Here is a 26,816-nt window from a genome sequence, read left to right as displayed (position 1 = left end):
ACCCATAAGCGAACTACTCATGCATGATTGGAGTAGACATAGCAAAGCAAGAATTAAAGATGGAAGACATAGCTGCAAGATTAAAGATTAAAAGGAGAAAACTTTACTAACAATTCTCAAGAGTAATTCCAAACCAAACGATGATTCCAAGCTTCAAACTGAGTTCAATGATGTAAATCTACTGTATTCTATGCTATGGAAAACTCTAAAGAAGGGAAAAACTGCAATAAGCTAAAACTAGGGTTCGGAATCCCCAAAATATCAGAAAATGCGACTTAAATACTAGACAGCAGCCGGGTCACGGCCGCCATCATGGCCGGGATCGTGGCCGTGATGCGGCGTGGCCGACTGCTTGTCCGTGGTGGAGATCACGGCCGACATCACGGCCGTGAGGCAGGCCGTGATGCGGCCCTCTAGTCCTCTTATGACTCCTTTTGTGTTCTGTTGCTCCTTTCCGGCCCAGGGTGGATTCCTTATGTCTCGAAAACTAGTCCAAGATGACTGAAAATCCTTCCTTTGCTCCTCATTTGTGAATAAACTAGACATGATCAAATATAACACACAAACGAGCCTTAAATGTATCAAGGTAAAGAAATTAAGCAACAAAAATTCCTGATCCGTGGGGCAAATAAAGGTATAAAATCATGTGTATCACTGCCCAAGCTAAGGAAGATTTTAAGGGACAGTGTGGCTATGAATAACAATACGGTCACATCTTATCTCATGAATGCCATGCTTCAAGAAAAGGACCAGAGATTTATTTTAGCTCCATACCATCAAGAGTAAGAAAATTAAATTTATATTTTTTGTTATTTATATAACATAATAGAATTATTTGTGAATTGCGTTAACATATTTATTTTTAAATGTAAACATCATTAGTTGCTTCTTATCATTTGCGTGTGTTTAAAATAAGTCTATGTATTAGACCTCATGGCGTGTGTCGCGACCTAGAGATTAAGCCCTCATTGGGGGGCGCGAACGCACACACACCCATATATATATATATATATATATATATATATATATATATATAAACCATTATTACTGTTTATAAATTATTTATTTGTGTATATTATAGGGCATTTCATCATCAACAAATTTAAAAGCACAAAGAGCTAGAGACACGGTTGATTGGAAGAGAATTGGGGTATATATCAAAATTAGAGTATTAATAGTTTTTAGAAATTTATTAGTAGTGTTTTATTGTTTAACTTACTAATATATATACATAAAAGTTCATATTTTGTAGTGTCCTTAACAACCGGGTGTTGTAGAGTGTGAGTATTATGTCTTGAGATATATGTTTGAGATATGCACTCTATAATATGAATTTGAAGATTTAGAACAGGTATGTAAAATTTAATAAAACTAAATACTTTTAAATTATACGGAGTACTTTATTAATGTTAAAACTAATTGTTTGATAATTTTAAGTTTTTGTAGGCATTTGCGGCAAAGCCCTACTCAACAAATGAAATAGATGAGATTGGAGAAATTTGGGCGAATTATTTTTGTGAAGAATGCTTATGAAATTTTGTGTAGGTAAAAATGTTTATTTAGATCAGATATTGTTGTAGGTAAACATGTGGCTTATATAATGTTTGAACTCGTATTTAGTTAATTTTAATGATGTGTTGGTACTTATATATGTTTTCATTAATTTAGTAGTGTTACGTTGATTAATTGTTAATTATGTGTTGATAGAGTTTGATGTAATGTGCACATACATTTGTAGTAAAGTGTTGTAGTGTAGTTTGTTTTGAGAACTTTGAAGTGTTGGTGTGGCCGGTGTGTTTTTAGAACTTTGAAGTGTTGGTGTTGAGAACTTTTAGAATTTTTAAGTGTTTTTTAAGAACATAGCTAGCTTTGAAGTTTTGGTGTTTTGAGAACTTTGAAATATTGGTGATTTGAGAACTTTTAAGTAGTGTTGTTTTTCTTGAGAAACTTAGCTAGCTTTGAAGTGTTGCGTATGTTTTGAGAACTTTGAAGCGTTGTGTATGTTTTGAGATCTTTGAAGTGTTTGTATTGTTTGATATGTGTTGAGAACAGCTAGAATGTTGTAAATGTTGACAGGATAATTCTGGATTGTACAGGAAATAAATTATATAAAAAAAATTATAACAATCTGCATCAGATCATGGGCAGGATCAGACGCATATTGTAATACTTTTTTTTAAATACCATCTTCGCTCGATCTTTCTCGGGATTGGACGCAGATTGTATATTTAAAAAAATACAATATACGCCTGATTCACTCCAGACATAGATTGTTCAACCAATCTGCGTCTGTGGCATATGTATTTGGGCTACTTCAGACGCAGATTATCCCCAACATCGGAGACTGTACTAATGATGATTCGGTACCAGTGAAGTGTAAATCTGAAAATTGAGATTGAATTGCAATTATAAAGTGAAAGTTTCCTCTAGATCTTCCAAACGATGATGGATTCAAGTGTAGAAGTGTTTAGGAGAAGTTCTATATATGGAGAAAAATCTAGAGAGAGAAACACAAAAATGAAAAGTTCCCTAAATAATACTCCGTAATTGTCTAGGGCTATTTATACCCCTCAAATCGCGCTAAAAATATCATTTAAAGGTTTATGGGCCTGTGGTCACGATCGAGTTCACGCCATGAACTCGACCTTAACCACCCTAAGCGCAACAATTCTGGTTTAATTTCTAGGCTATTTTTCATCTTATAGACGTCTAAACTAGCCTTCGTGGTCTTCATGATAGTTGTACTATAGTCCTTTGAGTTGGCGTTCAATGCTACTTGAATCACCCCATTTGGACACTCCTAGTTCAAAATATGCTCAAAATACTGAGATATCGTCTGGCAGAGATAAATTTGTTTCTTATTGTGCCGGTTAGTAATTAAAAAAAAATGATTATAAGTACGTATACATTATATTCATAAACCAAAACTTTTACATGTTTTACTTTATTGAACAAAAGGAATGAAACAATTAAATCCACATAATTAATAAACAAGTTATTAATGCAAGTATGCAACGATAAAGTTTAAGAATCTATTCTATATATGCATTAATTTAAAAAGTTTCAAGTCAAGCCTTTTTAAACAAATAATAATAATAATAATAATAATAATAATAATAATAATAAGGCAAAAACTTGTGTGAGACCGTCTCAATGTGCAAATGTAACACTTATATGCACAAATGACATACTTATATGGTCAAATATAATACTAATCAGTAATAAAAATTTTGTTACTTATAAGGGTAAATGTAATACTTTTAAGGGAAAATACAATACTTTTACATTTCGATTTAAAAGTATTACTTCCTCTGTCCCATTTTACCTGTCCTATTTACTATTTATTGGTCAAACCAACTCTTCCTTCTTTGCTTATTTTCTTTAGCAATTTTTTATTATTTTTAAATTTAATTTTTTGTGTTTAATAGTACTTTTAATGTAGTTTCTAAATATATAAATTTTATATATTAATGCTAAACTTAATAATATGAAAAATTGGATTAAAAATTATTTCAGTCAAGCCTCGTTAAACGAACCAGACAACCATTTTGGGACGGAGGTAGTACATTTTTCATCAAAAGTATTCTATTTTCCCTTATAAGTAAGGAGCACTTGTCATCATTACTTATTATAAAAAATGTATTACTTTTTCTCTTATAAGTAACAAAAATTGTATTCTTGATTAGTGTTATATTTGAGCATATAAGTTTGACATTTGCATGGTGCTTTGACTCGACCCGACCAGTCTAACAAATAAGGATCCATGAGACGATCTCACACAAGTGTGACCCTAATCTACTATATACTAATAAGAGCCAAAGAGAGTTATGCCTAAAATGGGTAGAAAAAATGGCAGTCAAATTATTTAATCAAATGGATGGTTCAGATGAATTATTTAATCAAATAGATGGTTAAGATAATTCAGATTAATATTATTAATAGAGATTACCTAATTTAACCTTACTTTTATGATTATCCGTTAAGTTTTCCGTTAAATATTTTCTTTCTCCGTTAACATTCCGTTAACTTTTAACTTACCCATTAATTTTTATAAGAAAGGTCTTAGGTTCGAACCTCGTCTCAATCAAATTTGACATAATTAAGTTTCTCACTCTATTTTACTCTTATTAAATTACTAGTTTTATACGCGCATTGTGCGAATGAGTTAATGCCCAATGTTTATATTTAAATAAATATTTGGAAGTATATCAATGCAAGATTATATAGGAGAAGTTTATACATGGATAATTGAATGTCGAATTTTTTTATTTAAATATCTAACTCAAAGTATATGAATCTAAGATAATATAGAAAATTTATTATAATTATTACTAAAATAAATGTTTGCAACCTTGTAAAATCGATAGTCTAAATATTTAGTCTAAAAATGATAGTCTAAATAAATACTACTTTTAATTTGAATTTTTCTTAGTGCTCTTAATTCTCTTTTGAGTAACATTGTCATTGTCTTCATCTTTACTATTTGTTTTCTTCCTTTTTGTTGGTAGTAGTGTGTTATTTGCAATTCGTTTATTGTTGGTATTATAGATGACAACGTCGTGCAATGAGATTATGATATAGGGGCTATGAACTTTCCTTTAGGTGTTCTGCTTGTGGTTCATTTGGTTCAACCATTATTGTTGAATGAGTTATTGTGGATAAAGAAATCCCTAGTTTAAGAAAAAAGATTAAATAAATTAATAAAAATTTGAAAATTTAAAATATTTTGTATTCCAAAGATATTAAAGGTAGTTTCTCGCTTCAATTTTCTGGGTAATGGGTTATTTGAGTACTTTCATTGTCATCAAATCCTCCAAGTGGTTAATATGATTGGTTTCAAACTATTCTTTTTTATTTTTTTCGGTATTAAAGAAATACATATGTATCATTTTTTGGTGTAACTACTAATTTATTTAATTCAATAAGAGTAAAATAGAGTGATTCCGCTTCAATTTGTTGGGTTATTATTTGAGTACTCTTTTTGTCAACCAATCTCCAAGTAGTTAATATAATTAGCTTCAAATTATTTTAAATTTTTTTTATAGTATTAATAAAATATTTGGTAAATAATTTGATATTTAATTACAAGATATTGTAAAAATAAGATAATAGACAATGTAATGAATATCAATTGATAAATTTGAATGTAAAGAATCTTTGCATGAGAGAAAATAAAGACAATATAACTAATGAAATTATTTCTCTTATTTAATTTAATTTTTTGATAATGAATAATTTTTTCAAATAAAGGTATTATAGACACATAATTCTAAATTAAAGAAATACATATGTATCATTTTTTGTTGTAGCTAGTAATTTATTTAATTTAATAAGAGTAAAATAGAGTGAGAAACTTAATTATGTCAAATTTGATTGAGATGAGGTTCGAACCTAAGACCTTTCTTATAATAATTAATGGGTAAGTTAAAAGTTAACGGAATATTAACGGGGAAGGGAATATTTAACGGAAAACTTAACAGATAATCATAAAAGTAAGGTTAAATTAGGTAATCTCTATTAATAATATTAATCTGAATTATCTTAACCATCTATTTGATTAAATAATTCATCTAAACCATCCATTTGATTAAATAATTTGACCGCCAATTTTTCTACCCATTTTAGGCCTAACTCTCTTTGGCTCTTATTAGTATAGTAGAAATAAATTAGTAGCTACAACAAAAAATGATACATATGTATTTCTTTAATTTAGAATTATGTGTCTACAATACCTTTATTTGAAAAAATTATTCATTATCAAAAAATTAAATTAAATAAGAGAAATAATTTCATTAGTTATATTGTCTTTATTTTCTCTCATTCAAAGATTCTTTACATTCAAATTTATCAATTGATATTCATTACATTGTCCATTATTTTATTTTTACAATATCTTGTAATTAAATATCAAAGTTATAGAACAAAATAATGTTATATATTTAGTTACCAAGTATTTTATTAATACTATGAAAAAAAATTTAAATAATTTGAAACTAATTATATTAACTACTTGGGGATTGGTTTACAAAGAGAGTACTCAAATACTAACCCAACAAATTGAAGTGAAATCACTCTATTTTACTCTTATTGAATTAAATAAATTAGTAGTTACACAAAAAAATGATACATATGTATTTCTTTAATACCATGAAAAAAATAAAAAAGAATAGTTTGTAACCAATCATATTAACTACTTGGGGGATTTGTTGACAATGAAAGTACTCAAATAAACCATTACCCAGCAAATTGAAGCGAGAAACTACATTTTAATATCTTTGGAATACATGATATTTTAAAATTTCAAATTTTTATTAATTTATTTAATCTTTTTTCTTAAACTAGAGATTTCTTTATCCACAATAACTCATTCAACAATAATGGTTGAACCAAATGAACCCCAAGCAGAACACCTAAAGGAAAGTCCATAGTTTCTATATCATAATCTCATTGCATGACGTTGTCATCTATGCTACCAACAATAACCGATTGCAAATAACACACTACCAACAAAAAGGAAGAGAACAAATAGTAAAGATGAAGACAATGGCAATGTTACTCAAAAGAGAATTAAGAACACTTAGAAAAATTTAAATTAAAAGTAGTATTTATTTAGACTATCATTTTTAGACCAAATATTTAGACTATCGATTTTACAAGGTTGCAAACAGTTATTTTAGTAATAATTATAATGAATTTTCTATATTATCTTGGATTCATATACTTTGAGTTAGATATTTAAATAAAAAAATTCGACATTCGATTACTCATGTATAAACTTCTCCTATATAATCTTGTATTGATATACTTTCAAATATTTATTTAAATATAAATATTGGGTATTAACCCATTCGCGCAATGCGCGTATAAAACTAGTAATAATAATAATAATAATAATAATAATAATAATAATAATAATAATAATAATAATAATAATAATAAGGACGTAAAAACTGTAATTATTTTTCTATGACCTGCTCGTATTGAACATGAAGTAAATAATAGAATTAAAGAGTAAAATATATACTCCGATCATCCGTATAGTATAATATTACTCGTTGAAAAGTAGAGGAGCACAGGTGTAAATTCCAAAAATACACAGGTGAAACTCTGACTAGTTCAGAGTTTGTTGGATTTGTGAGCATTTTGATAAACTTTTGACGTGTAAACGCTCATGTAGGGACACCAACAGAGAAAGAGTAAATATTTTAAAAGAACTTTGAAATTGTATTGTGCATCTTGGATGTACAATAAAATCTAAGGCTTTTACTTTGTTTTAAAAGAATTATTTATCTTCATAAATTAGTCAATTTAGAAACAGATAAATAAATAAAGTAAACAAAAAGACAAAGTAAGGAACCAGACACAGAAATTGTTTACGTAGTTCGGAGCTCCACTCCTACGTCTGCGGGGCACTTCACGTCAGCCCAATCCACTTGATGATCACAAAGAATTACAAGGAGTCACACAACAACCATACTATACTAATGGTTACAAAAAGTACTCCTAGCTAAGCCTTCATCATCTTCAAGCTTACACTGTGCGTTGCATCATTGATCACCGACACGGTCGAACCATCAAACACACTTCCAAGCTGATAATAACACTCAAAATAATAGAATAAACCTGCATATAGTTCTCACGTAATCTCTGGAATATAGATGTAGTAAATTGTGTAATGAACCCCAAGTTCTAGAGCTCTTTATATAGCCAAGGATCCAACTAATTAAACCTCAACTTTAGCTGCTGTTATTTCCTTAATTGAAGTTCCAGACAGTAGCGTAGATCAACCCCATAAATCGTGGATCAAGGAGACTTGGTTTAATTTGATTTAAACAATCATTGGCGCTGATTCGGAGTACGCATAGGCAAATCCAGAGTAGGCAGTAGGCAGATCCAGAGCTGATACAGTTGACTTAATTGACAACCTATTAAACTTAAACTAAGGTTTTTGACAATAATTAAGCCAACAAATATGAGGTCCAAAATGTTTATAAATTTTACGCTTACAATCTACCCCTTTGGCAATTATTTGTCAAAAACCTAAACTACAAATATACTTTTGAGGCAATAGAATATGTAACCAAATTTCATTAAAATAGGCCTTCAAGTATATTTGTTTACAATGAATAGTCTATGAATCAAAACTAGAAAGGCATAACGTATTAGATGTACCTGACATAGGATTCCAAAGATCTTCAAGAGATATTATTCTCAATTCAAATAGGATCAGACAGACCATACCAATAACTGATAGTAGATACTCAAAATGATTCTGACAGTCACATCAACTGATTCTGATATACCCATTTAACTCATATATTTCATACTTCAAAGATAATCCACTCTGAGAATGAGTCCAATATAATAGAAATAGAAATATCCAAGTACGTACCAAAACCAGATATCCATCAACAATACCATACATAATCAAAAAATATTTCAAAGAATTCCAAAAGCACTATACCAGAAACAATTCCCCTTTAATATTTTCTCCCCCTTTTTGACAAAGGAATTGCCAAAGGTGATCATCTAGATATAGGACTGGAAGCTGACAGAGTGCCCAGACGATCTGTAGACACAACCAATTCCCCAAACTATCCATATCTTATCCATGCATCACTGAGAATCTCCAAATTCACCACTTGGATAAAGAGAAATAATCAATCGCATTCATCAACAAGAGAACCCACCAATCAGTAAGGTAGTCCAGATAAGATAATAATTCAAATGATATGAGGATCATAAATAAGAAGACAAACCAGCATTTAATAAAAAGCACTTATAGCCACAAATGCAAAAATTGATAAAAGGGTCAAACAAAGCAAGAAGATTAGCACATAACCCAGTGAACACATTCAGATAAAGCAAATTTAGGCAAAGATTCATAACAAGTAGCACAGAAAGCACACACACAAAGTCACATACGGTTATGACCGGACCAAACAGGTAAACACACAGTCACAAAAAGAATAGCAATATTAGATTCAAACATTAATTTAGAGAAACACATAGATTAACTCTAGAACAGATACAAGCAATTCAAGCAAAATAGGTTCAGTAACAGATAAAGCGAGCACAATCAAGAGAATATAAAAAACACAGATAGAATCAACTTAGGCACATTTCAAGAAAACATACATAGCACACGAGAAACACAAAAATAAAACAGGAAAATTAACAAAAAAAAAAAAAACCTAGACACAGGTATTGAGAAAATACCAACTAAAGAATAAGGACTAGAAGGTACCAATACCCCTGAGGAGATTTTTTCTTTCAGCTTTTCCGAGTTCTTCATGTCTAGCTTTGATCCAATGTTCATCGGTTAGAGGTTCCTTCGTATTCTTTGGTTCGATTTTTGAGGTGTAGCACGCGTATCCTGCAAGTTCACTATAATCACGTTTTTTCCCCCTAGTCCGAACTCCAGAGTTTGGATCTCCAATGATGTTCTATACTGGATGATTCTTTTGAGTGTGTGTCGGTGCAACTAGTCCAAAGTCTGGATTATATATCTGAACCGTTCCTGGATTAGGTGTGGACGGTTCTAATGCTGTGCTTGGAGAACCTGGCCCACTTAGCAATGAGTCTGATGTACTCGGAGGAGATTCAGAGTTATTTGTTGGAGATTCTGGATTATTTGTAGAAGAATTTGGATTATCTTCAGAAGGTTATGGATTATTTGTAGGAAATTCTGGATTATTTGTTGAGTAGTCCAGTCTAGATCGTGGTATTACAAATACATCATCGGGTTGATCATCCACCACGATATTTGTTGATTCCATGATTGTCTTTGTAACTTTGTTGTAAACACGATAGGTAGGACTGTTGTATGAGTACCCGAGAAATATACCTTCGTTGCTTTTCAGTTCGAATTTTGCCGTGGGAGATCTATACTTCAAAATAAAACATCGTGAACCAAATATGTGAAAGTATTTAAGATTCGGCTTCTTACATTTCCAAATCTTATATGGAGTTTGACTTGTGCCGGGTTGAAGATAGACTCTGTTCATAATGTGACAGGAGGTATGTACAGCCTCGGCCCAAAATTTTCTTGGTATGGATTTTGCATTGAGTACGTAGTACTCTTCCCATCTCTTGGATAGTCCGATTTTTGCGTTCCACCACTCCATTTTGTTGAGGTGTTTTCGGTGTTGAATATTCATGAGTAATACCATACTTGTTACAGAAATCATCAAATGAACTGTTGTCGAATTCACGTTCGTGATCACTCCGGATTCGAACAATTGGTTCATTTTTTGTTTTCTGAAGTTTGAGAGCCAAAGCTTTGAAAGCTTCGAAGGTTTCTGATTTTTCCCTGAGAAATATTACCCAAGAAAATCGTGAGTAGTCGTCAACACATACTAGAATATATTTTTTACCTCCAATACTTTCTGTTTGTGTGGGACCCATGAGATCCATGTGGATTAGCTCTAGGCAGTGTTTGGTATTGATTTCCTTTAGGGGTGGATGAGTCGTCCTTGTTTGTTTCCCTGCCTGACATGTATCGCAGATGCCTTCTGATTCAGTTTTCAGAGTTGGTATCAGAGCCCGGGGAAGATATTAGTCTAACCAATCTAGCTACAAACTTGTGTTTCTTGAACTTACAAGTTCACCGTGCTTTATTGTTTGTTTTATCTTCTGTCGTTATTATCTCACTATGTGTTAAGTACTCCAGAATGGACAGGCATAGACCTCCTCCAGATGACTTTGAGGATGATGATCCAATGGTGCTATATATTGACCAAACACTTTAACAAGATTTTAAAACAGGTTAAACTAAAGAAGTGGTGTAAGGGCATCCATAATAGTGGAGTTATTTTATGATTTTTGAAAAATTTTTTAAGTGCGATTAGGAAAGAAAAATGGGAAGGAAGGAAAAAAGAAAAACAAATCTTATGAAAAAAAAAAGAAGAAGAAAGAGCTGTCAGACTCGCATCAGGCGCGACTGACGCGCCTAGCCGCTGGGTGCACTTGGTTGAATTTTCGTTGATTCTTATATATGTAAGGCTGAGATTGATTCTTATTTCACTCCTATAGTACTATTCTCATGGGATCCTTTATGTATGTGTGTGTGCTTGTGTGCGTGTGTGTGTGTGTGTGTGTATATATATAAGTTAATACCAGCTAAGGTTCCTCCAGTTTGGTGGTTTCGCCAGTTATAGTCATAAACTTTGATTTTGAATTTTAAAGTCCTTCAAATTACATTTTTTGACCTTCTGCGGCCCTCCCATTACTATCAGACGTTTGCACCGTGAATGATGAGCACAAATGATGAGTGTAAAAGGGTGTAAATGTCGTTCCGCTGAGGATTGGTGTTATGGCACGAAACTGTGTGAATTACCAGGCGCTAGAGTATATGAATTTATAGAATCCAAGTAACAAAGACTGAATGATGTGGAATGAAAGAAAACAATTGATTAAGATGAAAACTATATGATAAAGGTATGGGCCAGATCAGGGGGATTGTAACCTTGATGTTCTAACAAACTCAGAATTAGGGAAAGAATAATTAACCAAGGGATTTATGGGCAATGCACAAAAGAATTCAACTCAGCTACTTTCGTAATCAATAAGCGAATTAGGCTGCAATTGCCCCACTGTCGTGATGCATCAATCATAACCTTAAGCTCCTAAGCATTGTAAGCCTCCAAAATTGCCTCTACTTTCATAGCAGGAAAATTAGGTTGAAATTGGTAAGGCTCAAGGTCTTCATCCAACTGTCGTTGTAATGAATCCCTCTCCTAGACTAGCAATTAATTGTGGCCACAAATCAATTAACAAGTACAAAGAAATCCCCAAATCAACATAAACCCTAGATAAAAGATTCAATCCCTTTATGCAATAATCATAAACTGAACATCAAGATTAACAATGGATCCCTAATCCAAACCCATAAGCGAATTACTCATGCATCATGAAAGTAAACAAAGCAAAGCAATAATAAATAACCATAAACATTGCAAGAAATATAAAGGGAAGAGAAAACTTTACTGATAATGAAGAACAATCCAACTTCAATCTTTGATTCCAAGCTTGAAATTAAATAATCTACTATAAAACTAATCTAAACTAGTCTAGGGAAATATAAAGAGAAGGGAAAAATAAACTAAAACTAACTAGGGTTGGGAACTCTGTAAGGGGACTCCTTAAATTGTAGAGAATATGTAGAATATATAGGAGATAGATGGGCCTTGGCCCATTAGGCAACTTCCAATTCTTTTCCAATTCTTATTCTTGTTTCCTATTCTTTCTTGGTAGTTTCCTTTTCTTCCAAAACTTGTCCAAATTGCTCCAAAATTCTTCCTTTGCTGCTCCTTGTGAATAATTCAACTCTTGGGATAATATAACACACAAACAATTCTCAATTTCATTAGGATAAAGAAAATAAGCATTAAAACAACTAAAATAAGGGGTGAATTATTGTACAAAATAGTAGATATCAGTGAATTCCATGGGTAAAATGGTACTTTCGAGTGCATGTAAAACTCCAAAATATTTTCTGGGACAGATAATTTCTTGTTCGAGCATGTCACGAACCAATTTCTCTATTTCAGTCTTCTGATAGTGGGGGTAGCGATAAGGACGCACATTCACTGGTTTCGTATCGGGTAACAGATGGATCCGATGGTCGGTTTGCCTTCGAGGTGGGGGGCCTGACGGAGTCTGAAACACAGTTTTAAATTTTTGTAGCACATTCCGAATTTGAACCGGAACATCTTCAGGGAATTGAATGTCATCTTGCGTTGAGGAGTTCGTTGTGTGCAAAAATAACTCGTAACTCTCCAGTACTTCATTTTCTGAGAATAAAGCTTGTAGGTGATGAAAGGAAATTTGTGTGGGAAACGTAGGTTGGTCACCCTACAACAAAATATTCTGCCCCTGCCAAGAAAATTCCATAGTTAGTTTGGAGTAATCATGCGTTATTTTCCCAAGTTCCTATAACCATTGAACACCGAGGACAACGTCAGGGCCTTGAATAGGTAAAACAAAAAAATTGACAGCAAATTCTTGGTCCTCCAGCTTCAACTGGGTTGATTTACAAAGCATATTACACGGCAGAGAATCGCTAGTGCCAATGTAGACACGAAATGGCTTAACGACGGTGAGCGGAATGATACACATAAAAGGATATGAATAATTGGTGGTTTAATTAGTGAATGGTCTAAAAGGAATGATCATATGTAATTAGAAGATAATTGACAAAATATTAGTATAAGGAAATTATGTATATTAGAATATATCATTACCTTGTATAGTTAGAGTAATTTTAGTAGCTTAATTATTATAGGTGTTAGTAATTTAGTATAAATAGGTCCATTGTAAATGAAGATGGGAACCACTCAGAGAAATATATTATTCTTATTCATGTTCTTCTTCTTTATTTCTTGGAGCTCTCACACGCTCAAAGTGTGAAATTGGAGTTTGCCGTGACTCGAATACGGTTAGGAGCAAGAAGCCTGCTCGAAAGGTTTCGTATCCGTTACGATCCTATCTAGAGTCGTAACACAGAAGTGCTAGATCCTCAGCAACAGTGGGCTGAATGAATTTGTGGGTGCTTCCACCATGAATGAGGACGTGCACTTGACCCTTTCCAATGTACCCCATGAGACGTAATGATCGTGGTGTGCCCGACCCTGAGAGTGAGTTCAGACTGGAAACGTCTCCAGTTAAAAGCTGCTCGTTTGATTCCATGACATCCTCAATGTCTTCCTCATGTGCTTCAAGCAACAGGAAACGATTAGGGCACTTATGATTGCGAGACCACTTCTGATCACAACTGAAACAGAGACCCTTCTCAATTTTCTCTTGGCGCATCACTGGGTAATATGTTTAACAGGTAGTGTCAAGGGTGTATTTCGGTTCATATTTGAGGGGGTTTGAATTTGGGCAGTCGGTTGTTGTAGTTGTGGGTGATTTGGAACCGGGAAGGGGGTTATTTGTGTGAAGTTCGGGTAGTGGCGTCTTTGTGCTGGCAGGGTCGTAACTCGTATTTCTGTTTGGAACTCAGTCTGTTGTGCCTCAACTTCATGCGCTAAAGCAAGCGCAGCCGTTAGTGATGATGGCTTGGCTCGCATAACTTCCCTTCTAATCAGTGGTTTCAGCCTTGCAATGAACATAGAAATTAATACCGGTGCTGGAACATTAGTTACCTTGTTCAACAGCTTCTCATATGCACTACGGTATGCTCTAACTGCCGTAAGTTGCGTTAGTTTTGAAAGTTGGCCAACGAAATCTTTAAAATGTGATGGATCAAATCACAGCTTGACTTGAGTTGTAAAATCCAACCATGAAGTCAAGAGGTGGTTGTTCTTCATCCAACGGAACCAGTCCGAGGCCTCTCCTTCCATCAATAATGATGTAACCCATAGTCGTTCCGATGAAACATTGTTGTATTCAAAATATTCTTGAGCCCGAAAAATCCATCCGTTGGGGTCAGTCCTTGAGAATTTCGGAGGATCAAACTTGAGGTGAGTGGACCTGTTATTTGAGTCGAATAAAGTGGTGTGATGACCGATGTGCGGTGGATCCAACATGTCTTGCTGTGTGGGCGGCATGGATGGCAGTGAGGTTCTCATACTGTCAATGGTCTGCTGAAGTTGATGCATGGATCGTTGCAAGGCTTATGTGCTGTGATGTGTAAAAATGGCTTGTTGATTAAGTTGTTGTTGCAATGCAGAGATGGATGCTTCCCAAGGTTGTTCTGAAGGATTCTGGTTACCACCTTCACTGTCAACAAGGGGGTTTTGAGTGGTGTTTGAAGTTGACATGGTTGGTAGGCAATAAAACGAGAGGCGAGGAAAAAAATGAAAGCACCAATTGATACACTAGCGTATCGTTGTACCTTTCGAGCAAGCACGGCTCCTTACTTACGAGCTCCGAGTGCACGTAAAACTCCAAAACAAAGGCAAGAATTAAAACAATGATTGAATTCTTCTTACTGCAACAATGAAGATGAATACAATATATAGAAAGCTTATTGAATGTAAATACTTTAATCTTTTCTTGCTAGCATGATTCTTTCTTTTTCTGTGATACCATATGATCTTCTCAATCCCTTAATTATAGACATAATCATTTGTCACCCATCTAGCCTTTTTCTTCTCTCGATTTGTCTTCCTCAAATTAACGTTCCTTCCTTGTGTAGTAGTGCTTTCCTTGTCTGGTTCAAAAGATTCACAAGCTTGTGGTAGGATAGTTGGCGTAACATAGGTGCGCAAGAATTCTGAGTGAAGGTTGAAAGCATTAAAGTAAACAATGTAGAAGACAACAAATAGAGATATGGGGAGTTGGAAGGGAGCTCTTCATGTTATGCATTTAATACTATGGTAGAATTGATAGGTGTATGATGGACTACTTTGGGAGACTTGGTACAAGCACTAAGCCCCTAAGACTTAGACTCTTAGGCGAATAATTTGAATAAGCCATTTTCACAAACACGTGTTCTACATCTCCTTTCGGGCCTTGCTCTCCGGATCTAGGACGGGAAATGTAAGCAAACAAGACTTCATGAAACCTCAATCTCTTGTAAGTCTCGCTCTCTCTCACTTCTAACCTATTGTGGCCATCAACAAGCTAGAATATATTCAAAATTGCGCTAGGTTAATCATACACCAATATCTCATAATTTAGCAAATCAAAGAACTAGAATGCATAATTTAAGAAGCTCCAATCCAATTCCTAGATGACCTAGCCAAACATGTTTATAGGAGATTAACAATCACTTGAATTGAAAATCAAAATTGAATTAACAAATGAAAGAGAAATTGAATTACAACTATGTTAGAAAGTACCAAATTCAATCCAAATCGCTAATTCAATCCACAATGATGAAGAGTCACTCCAAGATCTTGATCCTAGGGCTCCACCTTGCTAGGGATTCAAGTACAATGTGACTAGAGAAAGAACAAGAACAAGAACTAATTTCTAATCTAGAATGATGATGAAGATATCTTCAATCCACAAGGAAAAGGACTTTTAAAGCACATTACCGCGCCTGCTACGCTCCCGGCCACGATCGTGGCTGGGCTACTTACTCTGCCCAATTGTGATGGCTTATGTACCCTCACCGGGATCTCTACCACAATCGTGGCAACGCTCGTAGCAGCTTCTGTTTCTTCGCCACGAGTCCCCCACGACCTTGGCCAAGCTTGATAACTTCTCTTACTCTTTTCTTCAACATTTCTTCTTCTTTTGGCCTCCATTCCCTACAAAAAGTCACAAAGTATCTTCCCCACTCCACATTTATCAATTGCAACAAAATACACCCATTTGTCTCATTTCCTACCAAAAGTAAGCCCAATCTTGTGCAAAATGGACTCAAATTTTCCTTCAAAATGATACACTTTTGGCACTTATCACTCTTCAACAACCTTATTTTGATTGTCAACCAGCGCAGGGGTGTGAGAGGTGTTGGTTGCTTGTGCCTTGTAGCTCTTTTTCATCTTTTTGAAGAATGATTTTTGTTCCTTGATTAGTTGTCTCATCATAGCTAATGTCTTGGATTGTTGAGCCGGATTTGAATCGCAAACATGTACCTACATAGGCTCAACAAACTGATCAAAGGTTTAATTTCGTCCATGTGAGGTCACTACTAGATAAAACACCTTTAACGTCATTTTTTTTAGATCTTTTAACGTCATTTAAAAATCGACGTCGATCTGGCAGACGTTGTATATAAATGATACGGCGTTGGTTGTAAAAACCGACGATGTATGTGTTTTTTGTTTTTTAAAATAAATAAACGATGTCGGTTATTAAGGATAACCAACGTCGTTTATTTATTTTTTTATTTTTAAAAGGATACGACGTCAGTTTTTTGGGAAAACCGACGTCGTATCCTATATTAAAAAAAAAATAAACGACGTCGTTTATTTTTTAAAAAAATAAATAAATTACATACGGCGTCGCCATAACTGGGTTTTTTTATATTTTTTAAAAAATAATATACGACGTCATTTATTTTAATTTTTTAATAATTAAATATATTTTACAAATCCACCTAAAATCTGTGGAGTAATATTTACAATTCACACATCAAGTTTCAGAACCTGTGCAACAAATTAACATTTATAATCTCACAATTGATCAAACTAATACATTTCTCAATTAATCAAACTAATAAACACCACAACTAATGAAACTAATGAATTCTACAATAACTAATAAGACATTGAATATTCAACATAAATCTCACAATTCAATAACTAATAAACAACAAGTAGTTAACATAAATCTCACAATTCATCAAATTAAAGAAGTAATCTATCAACTCATTCATCAATTAAATATTGGCACCATTTGTCTCTAACTTCATCAATATCTTTTTGATTGTAGGGCAATCTTCCTTGTCTCTCCAAAAGCTACAAAGTTTAAAAGAGATAAAAAAAATTAATAAATTAGTATTTTAAAAAATTAATAAGTTAGCATAAATAAACATAGACCACGGTGTGGCTAATCACCGGATGCAGAATATAAAGCCAAAGCATAAATAAACATAGACTACGGTGTGGTAATCACCAGATGTAGAATATAAAGCCAAAGCATAAATAAAATTGGAAAAAATCTTACCTCACCACAGATTTATCCACGTCAGTAAACAAATCACGAATCTAACTAATTACCTACAAGTTTTATTTGTAAATTAATATAGTAAATTGATAATATTTTATAACAATACTATTATAAACAATCTCAAAATAGTTTACAATTTAATAAAATACTAAAACACCATAAATTCAACAATAATATTTAAACTACTATAATTCTTAAATATCTCAATAATTCCTTAAACTTAAACAACATTAACAATAATTCCTAATAATTCCTAAATTTCAAAGTATATTAACATTAATTCTTAAAACTTGAAATAAATTAACAATAATTCTTAAAATATATTATAATTCTTAAATTTGAAATATATTAATCTATAAATAATTCGAAATATATTATAAATAATTCCTAAAATACACAATAATTTCTTAAAATTCAAAATTATTAATTTATAAGACCTAAAATACATAATAATTTCTAAAATTCGAAATATATTATAAATAATTCCTAAAATACATAATAATTTCTTAAAATTTGAAATTATTAATTTATAAGGCCTAAAATACATAATAATTCCTAAAATTTGAAATATATTATAAATAATTCCTAAAGTACACAACAATTTTTTAAAATTCGAAATTATTAATTTATAAGTCCTAAAATACATAATAATTCCTAAAATTCGAAATATATTATAAATAATTCCTAAAATACATAAAAATTTCTTAAAATTCGAAATTATTAATTTATATGGCCTAAAATACATAATAATTTCTAAAATTCGAAATAGATTATAAATAATTCCTAAAATACACAATTATTTCTTAAAATTCAAAATTATTAATTTATAAGACCTAACATACATAATAAACCCTAAAATACATAATAATTTCTTAAAATTCGTAATATATTAACAAATAATTCGAAATTTGAAATATATTTTAAACAAAAAAACAATTTTACCGGCGGGAGGCGGTGGAACCTCGTAGTAGCGGGGGAGGCGGCGTGATGGCAGTGTTGAGGTGGCGGAGCGGTGCGACGACGCAATGGCAGTGGCGGGCGGTGGCTGCAGCTGCTCCGTGCGGTGGCGGTGGGGCGACTTGACTTTTGCGTGAGAAGAAGAAGGTTTTGCAGTGAGAAGAAGAAGATTTTGCGGTGGGAAGAAGAAGGTTTATTACAAATCTACTATGCGTACGGTTTATTAATTTCCGCTCGGCGTAGGGTTTTTATTTTATTTTATTTTTAAAAAAAATAGGAAAAGGCGACGTAATGGCATTTAAATAATAATAATAAATATACGACGTCAGTTCACTTATGAACCGAAGTCGTATTTAATATATATATATACGAGCCGACGTTGTGTAGTATTTATTTTTTAAAAATTTTTTTAAAATTATATACGACATCGCGTATGTTTTTCGTAATTTTTTAAAAATAGTTTAACGTCGGTTTTAATATAAAATCGATATCGTATCTCTTTTTAAAAAAATTATAAATATAAACAATTTTTTGACGTCGGTTTTTTGAAAAACTGACATTATTTAGGCGACGTTAAATGCGTTTTCTGTAGTAGTGGGTGCTTCATTCTCTGTTTTTTACCATCATCATGCACATGGGTATCATCAGTGTCATCAGCCACATTGGAACCTGTCATTTTATCAACCGCCTCTACTGGATCAGCTTCTTCACAAGTGGTAGTGACCAAATGGGTATAGCAATTCGAATGGTTGATCCAATCAACTATTCGATCGCTCCCTCTGCAGCCTCTTGGACAGTCTTGGTAGCCAACTATCCGTCTCTATAAGCAACAATGATGTATATTTTTAAGAATATATCAGATACTGTCAACTATTATCATTATTCTCACAACATACCTAATACAACTCTAAAATATATATATATAATTATACCTAATGCACAAAATTACCAGTGCATATATGCTATTAGCAATTTTAAGATTTAATGGGCAAACCTGTTTAACAGACCTACCTAACCTCTCAAATTAAGATATGTCTATTCAAAATTATTAATGGACATATCCATTCACAAATCACAAGTATAAATAAATATATGCAGCTGCAGCCTGCAGGCAATTTTGACAACGAACTTCTGATTGGAGAGTTTTTTGACTTTGTTGTATCCCAAAGGGAATAAACCTATCGAGACAGTGATATTACGCCTCGAAACTATTTAAATTATCCATATTGTTTTTCTATTCTTTATCTACCTTTCAAATATTTGCAGCTTAGAATTTTTGGTAATATTATGGCATGGTAAAAAATTATGTAACAATGTGGAATGATTTGATTTGATGTATACTGTGTGTGATGACTTTTTATCCCTTTGCAGTGCGCAATTTAATTCAAAATTGGCAACAGCTGTTTCCGCCACTGCCAAAGTAAATGAATTTTGTACCTATTTTGGTTGCGATCATGCTATAAAGTTTTTGTCAGAAATCTTGCTCCTTTACATTCAAAATTGGTACAAAATCAATTCAAAATTGGTACAAAATCAATAGTTAAGGGACCAACTTTGGTAAAATTAAAAGTCAATGATTAAAATTGGTACAAAATCAATAGTTAAGAGACCAACTTTGGTAAAATTAAAAGTCGAAAATCAAAATTGGTACAAAATCAATAGTTAAGGGACCAACTTTGTTAAAATTAAAAGTTGAGATTGTTATATAGAATGTTCGCTCTTGTGATAATCTTGAAGATTGCACCATATCCTTTTTGTACACTCTTTTTGAAACAATATTTTTATTATATATAATAGAATGTAGAAACTTTGAAGGTGGTTGTATTAAGGGGAAGTGACATTTACTTGAACCAATCCTGAAGATTGGACTTGAATTAATCCTAAAGATTGGGTCTGTTTTCTTTGAATTTTGATACAATTTTCTTAAGTAAAGGTAACGATTATACTATTTTTCCTTTGAGTTTTGATATAATTAGCAGCTAGTGCAACCAGTGTTGTAAAAATTCCTCATAGGCACTAATTAATTGGACCTAGACGTTAGCCGGCCGATTAGCGTATCACCATAATCGATGGTCTAGGCGGCTGACTAGGCCACCTAAGCGCCGGCTAGGCCTCCTAGGCACTGACTAGGTGTCACCTAGTCGGCTGATTAACTATTGTTCTCTTCTTTTTAAAATGGGTTATTTCGCTCAAAACGACATCGACATCGTTTTGAGCAAAATAACCTTAAATTGTTCAAACTCTAAATATTTTTTAGGTTAATATTTAACTTTTTAGTATTAACTATTAAACTATTAATACCCGCCTAAGCACTTTAGGCTCTAGGCGCCCCTAATGAGCACCTAGTAATTTTTTCAACCATAAGTGCAACACATGAGCACACATATCATCCTCACTAGGTTTTTTTGCACTGATTTTTTTTAGTGAGGTTTCTACTGAATTTTTCTAGTGAGGTTTTTAATGAAACATGAACGTGAATAGACGATCCTCAAAAGTCTCGAAGATTATAACACTGAAGACGGTTTTTTCTGTGTTTTCTCTTCCCTTTCTTTCTTCTATGGTTCTAAAGCGTAAGATTGTTACAATATATACATTGAAATTACACCAAAAAGCAATATTTTTCTGTTTTGTCAAAATTATATAGTTTTTGTATTTAGTTCATTTTTAAAAACTTAAACAACTCTATTACAATGTTTTAATAATTCTGAGAATGTCATAATTTATCCTAAAGCAAATATATCTAAAAATATTGTAAATATCAAGTTTAAAAAAACCAAACATGTCAATTGAAGCATGCTAAACCAACCATGCTAAAAAAAACAGTGAATAGAGAAATATGAAACATCCAAATCTGTCATGTTAAGGATTTATACTATGAAGATGAAACAGAAAGTAGTAAAGGTCAATCAATCATCAGGGAAGCCAATTGAAGTATTTAACATCGAACACTAAAAACAGAGTTAAAATTACAGATGAGATGATAAAAACCAGCAGCAAAATGAACTTAAATATATGTTTGAATGTAAAGGGGCTTAAGCTAGAAAACTGACAACCTAACTAACTATATAAGTCATCCTCATCAGCTCCACCGGCTGAAGTTGCAAAAGGATCAGATCCCGTGGCAGCAGCTCCCCCTGTGCTGGCCTCGGAGAATCGGAATTCAGAACCGAAGCCTCGGGACTGCTGCAAGGTTTGCGCAAACGCCTGGTACTTTCTGATATCAGCGTCGCTCACGCTCCTGCGAGCATACTTCATTGATTCTTCAAAATGAGCAGCCTTGATCTCAGCTACCTCGTCTTCAACGTCCTCCTCCATTGCCTCAGGGTTCTCCCTCCTCTTCTTTTCCCTCTCAATATCCTGGAAAACACAAAGAAACCAGTCAACATTTCATAGTTAATGTTTTTTTTTTCTTTTCTTGAACTGAGAAACAAAAGTGAAACCTTTTCAATGTTCTCTCTAATGGCATATTTGCAAGAGCGCTGGCAGATTTCTGTGATGTCGGCCCCGCTGAAGCCTTGAGTGTATTTGGCGAGAGCTCTGAGGTCTACGTCCTTGGAGACAGGTGACTTCCTCAGGCACGCCTTGAAAATTTGATGGCGGGAGTCTTCATCGGGGAGAGGGATGTAAATCAATTGGTCAAGACGGCCAGGACGCAGAAGAGCAGGATCAATTATGTCTGGCCTGTTTGTAGCCCCAATAATGAAAACTGTCTTCTTAGCATTCATTCCATCCATTTCTGTGAGGAGTTGATTCAAGACCCTATCAGCTGCCCCACCGGCATCTCCTACCGAACTTCCTCTCTGCAAAGAGGGGCGATGGAAATAAGACAAAATGCCACATTGCAACTAAACTAGAGGGGTCAAGAATAACAATAAAACACACCCACCTGTGTAGCAATTGAATCCAATTCATCAAAGAATAGGACGCAAGGAGCAGATTGGCGAGCCTTGTCAAATATCTCTCTAACATTGGCCTCACTCTCCCCAAACCACATTGTAAGCAACTCTGGGCCTTTGACGCTGATGAAATTTGCTTGGCATTCATTGGCAATAGCCTTGGCCAACAAAGTCTTACCACATCCGGGTGGGCCGTAGAAAAGAACTCCCTTCGAGGGAGACATTCCAAACTTCTCAAACTTCTCAGGATGCTCCACTGGATATTGTACAGTCTACAGAACACAAGTGTGGATTTAGTTTAAATTCGCATCAGATGAATCGTTTTAAGCACAGTAATCTAAAGGACACTGACTGCCATGACACAAAAAATGTGGTAGTAAAAGCTAAGATAGCTACCTCTTGGAGCTCCCGCTTGACATTTTCAAGGCCACCAATATCTTCCCAGGAGACATTAGGAACTTCAACAACCTAGGTTAACAAAATGAACATTATTAAACTGCATTGCACAAGTGAACAGCATCCAGAAACAAAGATGTGTGTAAAATCTAGACTTACAGTTTCACGCAATGCAGAAGGATTGCTCGTTCCAAGAGCAGTTTGGAAGTGCTCATTGGTAACAGCCATTGAGTTGAGTATTTCTGCGTCGATGGTTTCATCTTCCAAATCAATAACATCCATCTTCTCTCTAATGCACTGAAGAGCAGACTCGGTACACAATGCTGCTAAATCAGCGCCAACATAACCATGAGTATCCTTGGCAATCTTTTCCAAATCAACCTGCAAAAGCATAACCCAAATGTTAAATATCATCATAACAAAAAATTATAAAAAGGTTTGAGATTTTGACATAATAAATTCAAAGAAATATGAATTTACATCTTCAGCAAGCTTCATGTTCTTGGTATGTATCCGAAGAACCTCAAGACGCCCAACTTCATCAGGAACACCAATGTCTATTTCCCTGTCAAATCTTCCAAACCTCCTTAGTGCGGGATCAATACTATTGGGACGATTTGTGGCACCCATGACAATGACATGTGCACGAGATTTGAGTCCATCCATAAGTGTCAGTAGCTGGGAAACAATCCTCCTCTCAACTTCTCCATTTGTCTTCTCTCGTTTGGGAGCAATTGAATCAATCTCATCAATGAAGATGATTGATGGTGCATTCTTCTCAGCTTCCTCAAACGCTTTCCTAAGATTGCTTTCACTTTCTCCTGCCAATTTTGACATAATTTCTGGTCCATTAATGCAGAAGAAGAAAGCACCAGTTTCATTTGCAACCGCCCTTGCTATTAAAGTCTTCCCTGAACCAGGAGGTCCATATAGAAGGATTCCTTTTGGAGGCTTAACACCAATTGATTTGAAGAGCTGTGGATGCCTTAGTGGAAGCTCAACAAGCTCCCTGATCTGAGCCATCTGTTTACGAACACCACCAACATCATCATATCCAACCTCATCCAACCGATCCTCATCTTCCCTTCTCACAGGTTCGCCCTCACAGAAGATTTCAGTATCAGGGGCAACAACACAGTACTCCCCAGGTTCGGTCTCAATAACCTTAAACTCAACACTTCTCATTCCACCTCTCACAAGGAAGAAGTCACCCTTCCTCACAGGTCGGTACGATTCAAGGAAATATGCTGCACAGGAAAAGTAAAACTCAGCAACCAATTGCAAAGAATCAAATGGAAGAAATTGCATATTAGATTAATAACTAATAGCAGTGTAACTATGGAATAAAGCATAAAAGCCATTAATAATTAGAAGTTCCACGCTAAAGGGGGCTTACGTTTCAAGTAAGCATCAAAGAGATTTCCAGTAACTCCTTCAATGGTGTCATCCACAGGAAGAATGTGAACACGTTTGCCATACTTGACATCAGGACACTGGTGGACAGAAACAACATCTCCCAGCCTCACTCTGAGGTTGTTCCTGACAACCTTGTTCATCCTAATCTTAGGTTCTTCACATGTGTCCTCAGCAAGGGCAATGCAGACTGTATCCTTTCTTTTCTTACCCTGTAGTACATATATATGTGTTAAAAATCAAAGAATTGAATTCTATAACAATTTCAACTACCAGCATGGGAGGGCATATTATATTAAGAATTAGTCGGGCATTACTTTAAAATTTGCACATTATACGGAAATCCTGACAACCTTTTAACAGATTTACAATATAATCCACACATATTCACCTAAGGTATAACATTATATGCTAAAACTAAGCTAGAAATCATCAATAGACTATATTAAACTCAACTCCATGAAAACAAACATTAGAATTTTTCTATATAGCTAATCAATCATCCAGACATAGAACCCTAGAGAACTAAACGGGTATACAAAATAATGCAATCTTATCTCCTTACAGCAATAAAGCACAAATGCCAATAGATCCAAAAACCCCAATTCAAGTTTCTCTCTTAAATAACAAAATCCCAACTTTTTTCCGAACCGAAAACCCTAAATTCTCAAAATTACATAACTAAATCCAAATTCGAACCAAGATTCAAGCCCAAATCAAGCATAAACAAATTAAATTCAAAGAATCAATCCCCAATTTCGGGGCAAAAAAACACAAACCTTGATCATGATAGTATCACCACGGAAGAGCTGGAGCTTCTCCATAGTGTTGGGGTGAAGAGACACTACAGAGTTGTCATCGTTGATCGCCTCATCCACAACCAACCGGTTAGGCGCCTTCTTCCTCTCAAGAATCGCCGTACTGTAATCCCTCTTCGTCCCCTTCCTACACAAAACCCCACCAACAAGCCAAAATCAAGAACCGCAAAAACAACAACTACCCATTCATCCACAGACGTAAAAACATGTAAACACATTAAGATCTGTAAAGAACACTTACGAGTCAGACGATTCCGCTTGATTACTCATGATGCAGTAGTCTTTATCGGGTCGCAGAGATTTTTCGCTCTTGGAAAAGGTTTGCTTCGATTTAGGGAGTACGAGAGATCCGAGTCGTGGAGAATTTATAGAGTTTTAGAACTCTGTTTCTTGTTGGGAAAGAAATTATTTTTATTTTTATTTTTATTTTTATTTTATTTTCTTTCCTTTTCCTATGGGAATAAGATCACTAACGTTGTAATCTTGCTTTAGTCGGTTTGAAATTACAGCTCAAATAGCTCAAAACCAATCAGTTATTGCCATGTAAACAAACTTTTACAATTGGCCACATATTATTGGCTCAAACATTGCCATGTAAACAAAGTTAGTACAGAGTAACAATTTTTCTTCTGTTTTTATTTTTTTGATAGTACTATGTAGTCATGAAGAATAAATCCATCGTAACCTTAGTTGGCAAAGGATCACAATGAGAGTTTCACTATTAGTATTTGGACTCAAACTTGTGATATTTTTTTTTAAATGGTAATAGTGATGCCATCAAACCACAAAGTACTTGACAAGAGGGTAAATCAATCAAAATCAGTTTGTAGTTACTCGTTACTAAGCTACATGTCCGACTAATTTGCTTATGAATTGCCCTCAATAAGCAATAAATCACTATAATTGACAAATAGAAAAGTGTTGAAAATTTTTAATGCATTTTTTCTTTTAATATTAGCTAGTATAAGAAGTGAAATTTGAATAAATTCGTAAATATCTTGAAGAGGTTTATTTCAAAATAAATAAATAAAATTGTAGCAGAGGCTTAATGTGTTCAAAATTATACCCTTTTTTGGTAAAATCCTCAGTGACAAGTTCTAGAATATTCCATTAGCAAATTACGAGTTACCAATTTTTTGTTAATTCCACGTTTTCATTTGTTGGTCAAACAAAGAGTCCTACCTTTTATTTATAACTAAGAGGCATCCCAATAAAATTTTTGGGATGATTTTTTGAGAAGTTTTTTAGGGTTGGAGTCCTATGTGAAAGTGAGAGAAGGTTGGATTTTTGCAGGAAGAATAGGTTTTTGTCTCCTAATGTGAACTCACCAAATAATTAGTCTCCTTAATGTGAATCTCACCAAATAATTAAAAAGAAAAGAATAGCAATCGGTGTTTGTTAAGCACACGAGCAACTCTCGCATTGAGGGTGGTCCACCCTCATTTTTTCTTTTTTCTTTTTGCAAACTATTGAGGATGCTCTAATAATTATTAATGAATTAGCTAAAGGGTTAAAAAATATTAACTTTATATTTGCCAAGAGGGCCACTTTTATGATGTATTACGTTCTGATATGAGTTAATGAATTTCCATTATTTGGTTTTAAAAAAATGATTTCAAAAATCGCGATATTTCATTTTAAAAGTCTAACCCTTGTACTATCAAAGTATCAAACTCTTGATTGTTTAATTGAAACAAAACATTGTAATACTTCTTGCTGTGTAATAAATAATTTGTATGTTGAAAGATTTATATACATTGCTCAAAAG

General features: G+C 33.8%; 1 protein-coding gene across 1 annotated transcript; it reads right to left on the bottom strand.

Annotated features, from left to right (window-relative positions):
* Positions 1–21,406: 21,406 nt before the first annotated feature.
* LOC116022333 (cell division cycle protein 48 homolog) lies at positions 21,407–25,445 on the bottom strand. Its single transcript, XM_031262989.1, has 9 exons — positions 25,290–25,445; positions 25,010–25,175; positions 24,214–24,442; positions 23,298–24,064; positions 22,977–23,198; positions 22,818–22,889; positions 22,412–22,693; positions 21,966–22,325; positions 21,407–21,882 (listed from the first exon to the last, which is right to left on the bottom strand). The coding sequence occupies exons 1-9, from the start codon at positions 25,316–25,318 to the stop codon at positions 21,583–21,585; spliced, it is 2,427 nt and encodes an 808-aa protein (XP_031118849.1). The 5' UTR covers positions 25,319–25,445; the 3' UTR covers positions 21,407–21,582.
* Positions 25,446–26,816: the final 1,371 nt, after the last annotated feature.

This window comes from Ipomoea triloba, chromosome 6, assembly GCF_003576645.1.
Source record: "Ipomoea triloba cultivar NCNSP0323 chromosome 6, ASM357664v1".
Classification (NCBI taxonomy): Eukaryota; Viridiplantae; Streptophyta; class Magnoliopsida; order Solanales; family Convolvulaceae; genus Ipomoea; species Ipomoea triloba.
Note: the sequence above shows the minus strand (reverse complement) of the source record. Positions and strands in the feature narration are given on the sequence as shown.

Coding starts and splice junctions, on each gene's coding strand:
- LOC116022333 (XM_031262989.1), bottom strand. CDS start 25,318: ATGAGTAATCAAGCGGAATCGTCTGACTC. Junction 22,890..22,976: donor CTTCTGCATTGCGTGAAACT/GTAAGTCTAGAT, acceptor TTGTTAACCTAG/GTTGTTGAAGTTCCTAATGT. Junction 21,883..21,965: donor TTAGAGAGAACATTGAAAAG/GTTTCACTTTTG, acceptor TGTGTTTTCCAG/GATATTGAGAGGGAAAAGAA.